The sequence below is a fragment of the Pteronotus mesoamericanus genome, unplaced genomic scaffold (genome assembly GCF_021234165.1).
Source record: "Pteronotus mesoamericanus isolate MK-2021 breed Mesoamerican mustached bat unplaced genomic scaffold, CSHL_Meso_final contig_50, whole genome shotgun sequence".
Classification (NCBI taxonomy): Eukaryota; Metazoa; Chordata; class Mammalia; order Chiroptera; family Mormoopidae; genus Pteronotus; species Pteronotus mesoamericanus.
In genome coordinates, this window is record NW_026555186.1 from 21,006,087 (window position 1) to 21,018,171 (window position 12,085).

At 37.4% G+C, this 12,085-nt stretch overlaps 1 protein-coding gene across 1 annotated transcript in view; it reads left to right on the forward strand.

The window, feature by feature from the left end:
* Positions 1-12,085, forward strand: part of CWC27 (CWC27 spliceosome associated cyclophilin) — a 176,428-nt gene that overhangs the window by 39,465 nt on the left and 124,878 nt on the right. Inside the window, exon 10 of the mRNA XM_054578413.1 lies at positions 2,839-2,996. Coding sequence (XP_054434388.1) covers positions 2,839-2,996 — 158 coding nt within the window. The remainder of the gene's footprint in view (positions 1-2,838; positions 2,997-12,085) is intronic.

Below are 12,085 nucleotides of genomic sequence, written 5' to 3' on the forward strand. Positions count from 1 at the left end.
TATGCAGGAACACAGCTTCATCTATTACCACAGTCAAAAGAGAGGGTTCTTTCTCACTATGTATGTTATAGTAGGGAAAGGATGAATATCTAACCTATTCAAGAAAACCTTCCTGAAAGAGATGACTGTGTTGTGTATTTTCGGAGAATTAGGAGTTAACTAAATCAAGAAAACAACATGGTATGTTTTAGCTTAGAGAACAGCATAAAGTATGGTAACAAGCTTATTTAGGAAGTACAAGTTGAGGTTCACCTTTGAGAAGGAACCTGCCTTATGTGAAAAGCAGGGTGGAAGAGTGTTAGAGGTAAAAGAAACTACATGTACAAAAGGCTCTGAAACCAGAGTGAGTTTGGTGTGCTCCTGGGCTGGACACAGATGGATGAGTGTGGCCAGAGGGCCATGACAGGAATGAGCCTCGGAAAGGCAGGGGGAAGCCCAAATACTAGAGAGCTCTGTAGGCCGTGGTGAGGAGTTTACATTCCATTCTAAAAGTAACAAGCAGTTAAAAGGGTGTTAGTTAAAAAGATGAGTGCTGTCGTCAACTTTACATTTTAGGACGATCACTGTTGGCAATATTGTAGAGGACAAATTAGAAGAAATAGACTGGAATCAAGGAGACCTCTTGGGAAGCTATCGCAAGAGGACAGTTTGATATGAGACCACAGCTGTGAGATGGAAAAGAGACCTGACAGGTATTTGGTCTGAGAGGTGACTGATACAATCTTACCACGTGAGGGAGAACGAGGAGTCTCAGACAATCACAAGGTTTCTGATTTGGGCGACTTGTTCTATGGGTACTAAAGAAAGAGTAGGCTTGAGGTTGGGAGAAAGATGAAAATAACATGGTTAATTTTGTACATTTTGAGATTCAGAGAACTTGGAGACATTGTGTAACAATAATATGGGTCGGAAGATAGTTGGATCAAGGCCTGATATAAAAGTATAGATCTGTTCTTACAGTCTGGGTCAGGGTGAGGTCATCTCCTGATAGTGTGTGGTCTCTAACCTGTTTTGTGTCCCACAACCTTGGCAGTCACTTAATCTGTGGACTTTCTTCCCAGAGAATATACTGCAAACACAAAATTTAATGAATTTGCAGGGGATTTTTTAGATCTCCTGAGGACTAAGCATGGAAAACCTAGGTCAGTAGTTACCATCTTTTAGGGCTAAAGAATTTCTTAAACATCTCACTAAAAACATTCACAATTTCTGTTCCTAGAGATTTGGTTTGGAAAGACTGGGAGGGTTTTACATTTTTTAACAAATGATCTATGTTATACATGGGGGAACCCAAAAACCCAAAAATTTATTTGTAAAAAATTGTGTACTTATTTTTACATGTTTAAACTTCAGTCACCTTCAAAGTGCTGTCCACTGGATGCAATACACCTATCAAGACTTTTTTTTCCCACTGCTCAAATCAGTTTTTGAACTCATCATTTCGATGCTTTTTAGTGTTTCTGCCATTTTTTGTTTCACCTCTTCTACATTGGCAAAACGTTTCCCTTTGAGGATTTTTTTTTTCTGGGGACACATAAGAAAGTCACTGAGGGCAAGATCTGGTGAATTGGGACAGTGGGGTGCATGGGACATGCTGTTTTTGCTCAAAAACTGTTGAACACTCAATGCTGTGTGGGCAGGTGCGCTTGTAAATCACCCATCATGCAGTGGGCCAACATGTTGAAAGAATCTTTTAAAAAAAATTCACTGAAGCTGAATGCTGCCTCTCACAACAGCGCCAGCTGCTACTCTGATACAGATGGGTTCCTAGAACAGTCACCTAATGGGAGGAGCCTGTACTACAAGGGGCCTGCCCTCCCAAAAATAATTCTGGGTTTTTTGAGTCCCTGTTTGTATAGTCTGAGGACCAGACATTAAGGACCACTGCTCAAAGGGTCCATCATCTCAAGTTAAGTATCTTGCTTCACAATAGCTCAGCTGATCAAAGAAACATAAGAGAAAAAGATGCACTTAGAGTAGCATCTTCTTCCTCATCCTTTTTTCTCTACTCCCTCTCTCTGTTCTTGCTGGGAACTCTTCTGGGAATTGAAGATGTGTCAGTAAGTAAAATAGTCCAGAATATTAGCCCTTATTGAGGTCATCCTGTAATTATGGGAGAGATACAATAAACATACAACCAATTAAATTCTATATTTCAGATGGGTAATAAATGTTTTGGGGAGAAAACAGGGAAGAGGAATAGAGTACTGGAGGTAGTGGGTAGTTCTGCCATTTTAATAGGGTGATCAGGATAAGTCTCACTAAGAGGGTAACATTTGAGTAGAGATCTGAAGGAGATCAAAGAGCAAGCAGTGCAGATATATGCAGTGAGAATGTTTCAGGCTGGAGAGAACAGCAGCTCTAAAGTTGGCTAGTGTTGCTGGGATGGAGACTATGTTAGGAAGGTACAGATTGTGGAGGGTCTTGAGTGACTTGGGGAGCCATTGGAGGGTTTTGAGAAGAGGAGTAATTGCAGTGACTTAGATTATGGGAAGAAATCTCAGCTGTCCCACCTCCACTTCTTCTACTTGAATTAATCTCTGGTTGAGATCAGGATGATGGAGATACAAAAGGAGCAGTTTGCTGCAGAGCGGGACTGGGTATGAACTGTGTGAACAACCCCGATGGGGTTGTCTCACATTTACATAGTTCACCTAGAGCAGGTATCACAGGGATATTCCCCCCTGTAGCAGATTCATCAGGCCCTTATTAATTCAGAACAAAACAAAACAAAAACCAAACCTGGCCTAGGGTACAATGAGGAGAGTCTGAGGTGGACCTCCGGAAGCAAAAAGGGAGATGGAACGCCCGGCAAATACTCCGTTTCAATTCCTACAGGATGGAGAATTTGAAAGTGCAGAGCATCATGAAGATATCGATGGCAATGAGAAGAGCCTGATGCGAGAAAGAGTTGCAAAAAAGTTAAAAAAGGACCCAAGTGCAAATGTTAAATCAGCTGCAGAGGGAGACGAGGAGAAGAAATCAGTTAGCCGCAGGTGAGTCAGTTATTTTACTTCTAGATATCAGAGTATTTGTCTCTTTATGCTTCATTTTAAATTAGGACTGAGTCCTCTAGCTAACTTGTTTTTTTGTTTTTTTTTTTAAAGATTTTATTTGTTTATTTTTAGAGAGAGGGGAAAGAAGGGAGAAGGAGAGAAACATGAATATGTGGTTGCCTCTCGTGCATCCCCTACTAGGGACCTCACCTGCAACCCAGGCCTGTGCTCTGACTGGGAATCCAACCAATGGCCCTTTGGCTCACAGGCCAGCAGTCAATCCATTGAGCCACACTAACCAGGGCTAGTTAACTTGTATTTAAATACTATTTTTATAATGTTTGATATATGTACCAGTTGTGCTAAAGTAGCTCATTTGGAGGCCTAAAAGAAAATAGACCAGTTTTAAAGTAATTACAGCAATGGTCCTATGAGTCGAATTCCACTTCATTTCTCTCTGATCTCTTCTTTAAAAGCCTCTATAAATTTTTATCTATGGGGCAAGCAGTGTATTAGCTAGATGTGAAGTTGTGTTTGTTTAATATCAACAAGACGAGTAGAGTAAGTGTATAGAATGAAAAGAGATGTCTTCAGATTTAGGTGAGTAAAATTTGTTAAAACTGGTTAAGAAAGTGTGTGGGCATGAAAACATTCTTAAAAACCTTTTCAAGTCTGACATATTATATACCCCTCCTAATCTCAATGGTATCATAAAAGAAATTTCAGCAAGTGTTTGCTGAAAAAGAGTTGTTGAATTTTTAACTCAACATTTTATTCCCCTGAAAATTAACATAATTGAAAAATTCTTCTCTGTGATTTTGTTATTGCAACTTTATGATATACATTTTAATTAATATTGCTTTAAAAATAATAGTATTTGTTTTCTTTGGATGACCTACATTTGGGGATAAGGTAGATCTAACTACAGTTAAACAACATGTTATGTTTCTCAACCTCCTACAAAAAACTTAAAAAGTATTCCCATGTTGTCATTTCTTAGCTCCCTTAATTTTTTCCTTTATGTCACCAGAAAAGTAATTCCCAGAAATTTCCACTGATGGTATAAACTTTTGCATTCAGAAATGGTACTTAGAATGTTATTTCTCAACAACATTCACCTGCCAAGTAATCACTGTCGAGTAATTTAATACAGTAGATTAATTTGGGCCACCATTAACTGAAAATTTCAGTGATTATGTATATGCTTTCACATAAATGGAGTTGATGAGCCTCTCATCACCTCTAACTTTTAGTCAAATCATGAATATAATCAAAGATGCTTGTTCTCTCTCCCTCTCTCTCTCTTCTGTCTTATTCAAAACAAGTGTTTTCTGAATTTTAAGAACTATGAATTAGGTTTATAATATGAAGAAAAATACATTTTGAATTTTAGTAAGTGAACAGAATATTTGCTTTTTAAGTGTTAAGTCCTCAACTTTATCTTGTTGACCTTCTATAATTTCAAATATTTATATACCCTGTAATTAATAGAACTTATAATTTAGCAAAGCTGAAATTTCTTTAAGAACTGATTTGGCAAGATTGGCTTTACTGAACACCAAACATCTATTTGTAAGTGTTCTCTTTCCCAAATTTTCAATATTCACATCTCCTCTCCCTTCTTTATCCTCTCTCCTACCTTCAAAGAAAAATAAGAGAAAAATGAGATCAGGAGAAGTACAGAATTTCTAAGGGAAAATAGTTTTATGTCTTATGTAAATTTCCATGATTGTCTTATGACCACTTATTTTAAGTACAAAACATTTCCAAAATCACTAGTGCTTTTGGTCAGTTATACTAGCTTTACTGTACTTTTAAGTCTTAGGCAAAGGATAGGCAAACCTATAAAGGTTTTATATTAAAGAAAAAGAAAAACAGAAAACCTCTAAGAGTCTTAAAAATTGTAATGTGGTGAAAAGGATAATTATATTTAAAGGGAAAGCACTGCTCCGTCTAAGTTGAATAATAATGGAAATAGCTGCCAGCGGGATAGGATGTCAGTGTGAAATCATTATCTATTTAAAACTCAGTGTTCTTGGTGTTTGCAAACTTTGCATCTGGATGTGCTCAAAGCACTCTGTTATCTTCTGGTCATTTTCTTATTCCAGCAGTAGGGATCAGGGATTAGACTAGCCTACCAGCCCTTCAGGCAAGGAGCCATTCAAAGTGTAATTTTACTGAAAATTTTTGGTATTGTTTTTATTGGTAAAAAAACATCTGGAATCTGTTAAAGCTGTTTATCACTTTGCATGTTAAACTGACAAGCAGGCTTGTTGAGTACTTAATATTTAAGCTTGGGGATGGTATTTAACAATATAATTTTCAACAAATTTACATAGAATCTTCCCCTAATAATGTAAACTAAGCAATATCTCTAGTTGTTCCATTGAAAAGTACTTAGAGATTCAGGAGAAATAAATCCATAGCTATTCCTACCTTCTCTCCTTTCTTTTTTCTCATTATACTTATTCTGACTTCTTTCGGATTTTGGTCCTTTGCCTCCTTCCTTTTCCAAATGCATTAGTCTCTCTCTTTCTTCCTCAGCTCACCTTCTCTAAGCATGTACCTTGACTACTGGATGTTGACGAGCAAAATCACACAGCCAAGTACCAGCCCAGCCTTAGCGGGGCCTGCAGTGCTTTTTCATTAACCACCCCCCACGCTGCTTGCTTCACACCTGGATCTCACTCTCATCAGGTCACCTGGCTTCCTGTTCTTGAACTAGGAGTAACTCCTTCAGGTCTTATTCTTTTCTCTTTAAACCCTTCCACTTCCAGACCAAAGCTTATCTTTATCCTACACTTTAAAGGGAGAGGAATCTCTCTGCCCGTCCAAAATGATTCCATCCTTTCTGTTGTCTTCACTTTTCTCTTGTCAGCATAAGAAACATTCAAAGCTGAGAGAATTGGTGTGTTTATTTGAGCCAAACTGACAGTTGCCTCAAGAAGCAAAACCTCAACGGATTGAGGAAATGCTCCGCAAAGTGGCAGTTTGCACCTTACTTAATACATTACAATCAAAAGAGAAGCCGGCCTGTGGGTTACATGAAATCTAGTTAGTGATAGATTAAGGAGGTGGGAGGAAGCGAGTGGGGAGGGGGTAGCGGGGTAGCTCTGGAATTGGATAAAAAGTAAAATGTAGACATGCTTCTTTTACATAGATGGGTACAGGATAGTTAACAGTCAACAGTTAACACAAAAAAACAGCAATGAGGGATTTGTGGTCTCCGCTCTGGTGTGGTGGTTATGCACTGAGGGTCCAGAAAAAGGCGATATGACCTTCCAAAGATATGTCATCATAGATTCCGCAAGACAATAGACAGGCTCTGTTAAGGTAAAGATTGACTTTTGTTGAGAAAGATTCTAGCTTAGGACGACTACCTGCCATAAACTGCTTTTGGTTAAGAAATTTTAATTTCCGACCATCCTTTGTGGTTACCTCAGGTCTCTGAGTTGATAAGGCTGCCACGCAGGCCTCCCCTGAGCTTGTCAGGTTTAGTGTGCACCCCTTTTTGTCCACACTCTCTTCACCGGTTTCTTTCCTTCAGCTTGTGATTAAGCACCTCCCAGCATTCAAGATTAAAAACAAAAGCACTCCATTTTGTTTCCTGCCCCGACCTCCTTCACATGTATTTCTAAATATACATCATGTAGCTTTTCCCTCATCACTCCTCTGAAACTACTCTCACTAAGGCCATCTAATTAATACATGTAATGGCTACTTGCCAGTTTGTGGGGTTTGGGGATGTCTGTGCTGTGGAATTCTTTTGTCTATCCTCTTGAAATCTGTCATCCTCAAGAACCTGATTCTTAAAATGTGACCTGTGGACCAATAGCATTAGTATCACTTGAGAACGTTTTTTTAGAAACTCTGAGACTCAGGCCCCCTCTCCACACCTTCCGAATCAGAATGTGCATTTCCCCCAGGTGATTTTTATGTATATTAAGGTTTGAGGAGCATTCCTCTAAAATACTAATTTTTATCCCCACTGATAACTCGACTCATTCAAGTTTATATCAAATTAACTCCAAGATCAGCAACTTGGTAGTGCCTTCTCTAGCTCCCCAGGGCATTCTTATTGCACCTTTCTCACACTTCTCTGATAGTAGATCATTAGGTTATACCTTATTTTCTTCTTTCTGTACTTATACTGTAACTTTCTTAAAGGCAGAAATTGTGTCCATTTATCTTTGTATCACTGTGGTTAAGTGTCATAGGTATTTAAATATTTGTATAAATGAAAAACAAAATGAATCTTGAATTGACAAATCACTTTCTCCTCCAGGTCTTGTAAGTAACTCGCTTGTATTTCTCACATGGGATTTATAGGTTTGCCTAACCTTTGCTGAGACTGAGCTCCTTCAGAGACTGTGGGTTTTTATCTTTATATACTCTGAGTCTAGTATAGTGTGCATACACTAATTGGTCATTAAAGTGCGTGTGATGAGTGTTTAAATAAATGAATGAGTACAGTTATGCTTTATTAGAGGAATGGTTTTCACTTTCCGCTGCACATTAAGTTCCCTAGATTTCACTGCCAACAGCATGTTAGGTTAATATTAGGTTCGCATTAGATACTGGTCCTCCCTCCCACAGATTCTGAATCATCTGATCTGCAGTGAAGCCGGGGCACATCCTTTTTTACTTTTTAACTTTTCATTGAAGTATCAATACATACTGAATATGTCTGTATAAATTATATTTCATAGTGCATGTAACATAAGTGAACAGCTTGCTCAAGTTTTACAAACCAAATACACCCATATGCCCATCAAGACACAAAATTGCCTTTACCTGAAGTCTCCCTCTTGCCCCATTCTGGTTTCTTCCCCCTCATCTCCTAGGAGTAGCCACTTTTCTAACTTCTAAAAACATACGTCAATTTAGGACAATAATACTTTATAACAGTGCTCTAGATAGTCGAATGTGCATTCAGGGTAAAGAACCCTACTCTCCACCAAACGCACGCTCCTTGATTACTGCCGAGGTATAGAATAACATCAAAGTGGACATAAAAAATTCTAGTGTCACCTCAGATCTTTTTCACAGTCTAACAGGGATAAGACATTTACATCAAAGTTAGTGTCAATCTTTGAAAAAGGTAAGGGTCAGTATAGTGGAAATCAAGTATTTTAGAAGAAGAAAAACTTGATATTTGAGTATTCCTAATGTTTTTTAAAGATGTGTGCTGTTAAGGATTTAAACCAGTGTCTTTTAACCTTTTCTGTATATTTGGGTTACCTGAGAACAGATGGTCCCCCACCTGATCATGTCAATCAGAATTTTTGTTGTGGGACCATAGAAATTCTAAAAAGAATTCAAGTTATTGCACTCAAGGTTAATTGAAAGTTTGGAGTAGCTGGAGTTTGTCTTTGGGAAAATTCTATTTTAAAGTTTATTGTAAAGAATCCTGTTCTTGCCTGTAGGTGGAGCTCAGCTGCTGCGAGTTAATCTTGTAAACCAAATTGAGTTGCCTGCGCTGCTTGTTTTTCGCACCTGTGTATTGATTGACACTAACTGGCCAGTGAAATCAGATGTAACAAGTAACCAGATAGTCAGAAATCAATGGTTTGCAGTGATGATTACAATTGTTACGGAAATTCTCTTTTATTACGCAATTTCTATCATTAGGAGAGTAATCTTATTGTGATTACTCTTTTAAGTTATTTTCATCAAATTGAAATAGAAGTCAAAGAAATTTGACACATCTGCAATTATTAAAGTTTTGGTAGTAATCATGCAAGATTAATTAAAGCACTCTTAGTGCTTCTGTTGAAGCGGTGACAGCGGCACTATTCCTTTCTCGTAAACCAGCTCTCATTTGGTAACGTCAAGTAGAATTTGTTTTACTCATGAGCTGTATTAGGTTGACTGCATATGAAATATCTTACTATAACGATCTTGTCAGGAATTTAGATAGGAATGTTGCAGTTGAGGCTGAAGATCTAATGAGCTGGAGTGGAGCAAGGGTAACAGTCACAGACACTTCCTGAGGTCTGGGTGCACACCCCGATCAGCTGTTGCTAATTTTAGTCTCTCACCTCTCCCTTTGTTAGGATTTCTTCTGGAATTTTGAATAATTTTTTCCCCAGTATTTTTAGCCTTCTCAAAAACAATACTCTTTCTCTTAGCCTTTGGGAATTTTTGAATTTTAATATACTTTGTGATCTGGTTTCTCTTACTTAATGATTAGACTTAGGAAGTACAGACTTGTCTTTCTACATAAACTTTGTCTGCTTTAGCAAATTCAAAAAGATAGCACAATATTTAAATTTCAAAAATTTGAAAGATAGTACACATTTTAAAATGATAGTTGAAATTTTAAAAGGCTATAGTAACAAAGATTGAAATCCACAGACATCTAACACGCCTATTAAAACCCTTAGAATCATCATCTCTAAGAAGTCCCCCTCTTCATCTCATCAGAATATTTATAAGCAAGGAGTGAAATTGATGAGCTGGGGCATTTCTGCTTTCCTTCACCTTCTTTGCCTCAGGATATTGTATGTAAGCAAACAGTAAAAGGAAGTAAGGAAGAGAAACACAGATCTACATATTGGGTAATTGGTCTCTGAATAAAAAAAATTTGCAATTGCTATTTCTTTGGTATGGAGTAGCAGTGGTCCAAGTATTGTACTTTCAAGAAATATTTGGGTTTAACAGTAGATATGAAGCTTTGGAGCAGTTCTCATTTTAATGAAGCTTGGTTTTCAGTTTTTATATGTTCTTTCCTGACCAATCATTCCATTCTCAAACATATGTTACTCTTGTTGCGAGTCACTGCAGGAACTGCTATGTGCCAGACAGAGCTAGACTCCAGGGACATAAAAATAAAGGAAAAATGGTTTCTGTCTGCAGACTTCCATAATATGGTGTAAGAGTAAGGATTAATAAACAATTAACTACAATTCAATGTGCAAGAGCCCTAACAGGAGTGTATGCAAATATGGAATCTAAGTAGACAATATATATTTCAAGAAAAATTCAAAATGCCAGCTTAAAGAGGGTTGAATATAAAATTGTCATTTTTGTAGGTCAAGAACAGTCAAATGTCAGCAATTTCATAAGTTTCACCTTAACGTTAGTAAGATAAACTCTTTTTTGGAGCCATTATTTAAAAGAAATAACATTTTAGCATTAAATTCAATCTTTCAAATTAATGTTGCATAATCTCTGAATGTAGATTTGGTGGTTATTTTATTGCCTTTACTATTATGTATGCATTTTCGAAATAGTAATGATTATAATATAAACCACACCATCATTTGTCATTTCTGGCAAGTTTCCATTTTTCTTCTGTTTGAATCTTTATAGCAAGAATTTTGGATATTTGAGACAAAACCGTTTCTTGGGGTGTATGAAAGAAAATGCCACTTTTAAAATGTCCAGTTAATTCATTGAGAACCTTAATCCATATCCAAGGAATCACCTTCAGAATAAAGCAAAAAAAGAAATCCTTGAATTTCAGTTATATACTTCAGAAATATGACAACCCTCCTGTTTTTCTAATTAGATTTTTGTTGGGCAGACAGGAAGCATTGAAATGCACATGTGGGGGAGATTCTTCTGTCAAAAGGAAAAGAGGTATTTGCATCTCTTTAGAATGTGTTGATTTGTATTACCCTGGAGAGTCACATTCTATTGATCTTGCAGTATCAGTTGTTTATAGGGAATGGAATTGTACATTTGACATACAGAATTGAGATTATGTGCAAAAAAGCATTTTTTAAGTTATTCAACATTTGACGAAGTGTTCTCTCTCTACCCTGGAACATACATAGTCACGTTGAAAAGTTTTGAAATGTTCATTGTTTTCCTGCCTTCCTAGTCTTCCTAATCAATCATCTGTAGATAAAATTGGCAAGTATAGTTTGGGTAAAATGAGGAAGAGAAGGGACGCCCTAGACACAGAGTTCTTTGTTTAGCATGAAGTTAAAAGCACATGAAGTTACACACGGACCTGACAGAAAATTGTAGTTAGTGATTTTATTTTTTCTCTTTCTGGCCTTTTTTCGCCTGTCCCTTCCTCTCTAATTTCAGGGATTTTACTACTTTTCAAATATCACTTTACTTTTGCATATTTTGAGTTTCTCCTTTGTATGAGGCACTGTGCTTGGTCCTAGGATACTCAGGTTAAGTAAGTCTCAGTCTCTTCTCAAGTTGCTTACCATCTAGTAAGGCAACTAGTCTCTAAGCAAATAAGGGCTGTGATGTATTCACAGGCGTTTTAGTTAGACAGGTGTTCTGTTATTCCATAAATATATATTTTCTTCTACAGTGTAACCATTTACTTTTCCAAATCAGTTTATATCTCTAATTTAACCCCCACAGGAAATCATAATTTGCACTTATGATTCTCATTTTATAGATGAGAAAAACTAGACTGAAGGGGGTTAAGTGACTAGTGGCTGGAAAGTGGCAAAGCCAGCATTTGAACCTGCGACGGTCTGACACAGCTAATGAAGCCTAGAGAGGGGTTGGCCAGGGCCAAGTCATGTGTGTCCAGTTAAAGTGTGACACTCTCATGGAATGTTTCCAGCAAAGGTGTAACATCATTTGAGAAATACCACTCTATGTAAGTGTAGAGGATGGATTAGACTCAGTCTAACCCATCATTTGAATCTTTAGAGCAGCTATTTTCAACCTTTTTCACCTCATGGCATGTAAAATAATTACTAAAATTCCACAACACACCAAAAAATATATTTTTTTGTAGATCTGACAAAAAAAATAGGTGTAATTTTGATTAATTCACTGCATGGCTATTGTTGTGTTGACTGTTGTCATTTTTTTTGACAGTCTAAGGGAAAAGAGGTCAGTGCTCCTGACTAAATAATCAGGTATTGTGTGCTTTAAAAATTCCTGCGGCACACCAGTGTGCCTGCCACAACACAGCAATTGAAAATCGCTGGATTCGAGAAAGGAGACCAAAGCAAAAAGACGAATTAGTAGATTGTTACGTTAACCCAAGGGAGAGGTAATAAGGGTCTGTGGGGATGGATTTGAGAAATATTAAGGAGGCAAGAGATGGGTTGTAGGAGATAGGAAGGGAACAGATATATTCCAGATGATTCCCAGGTTTAGATGGT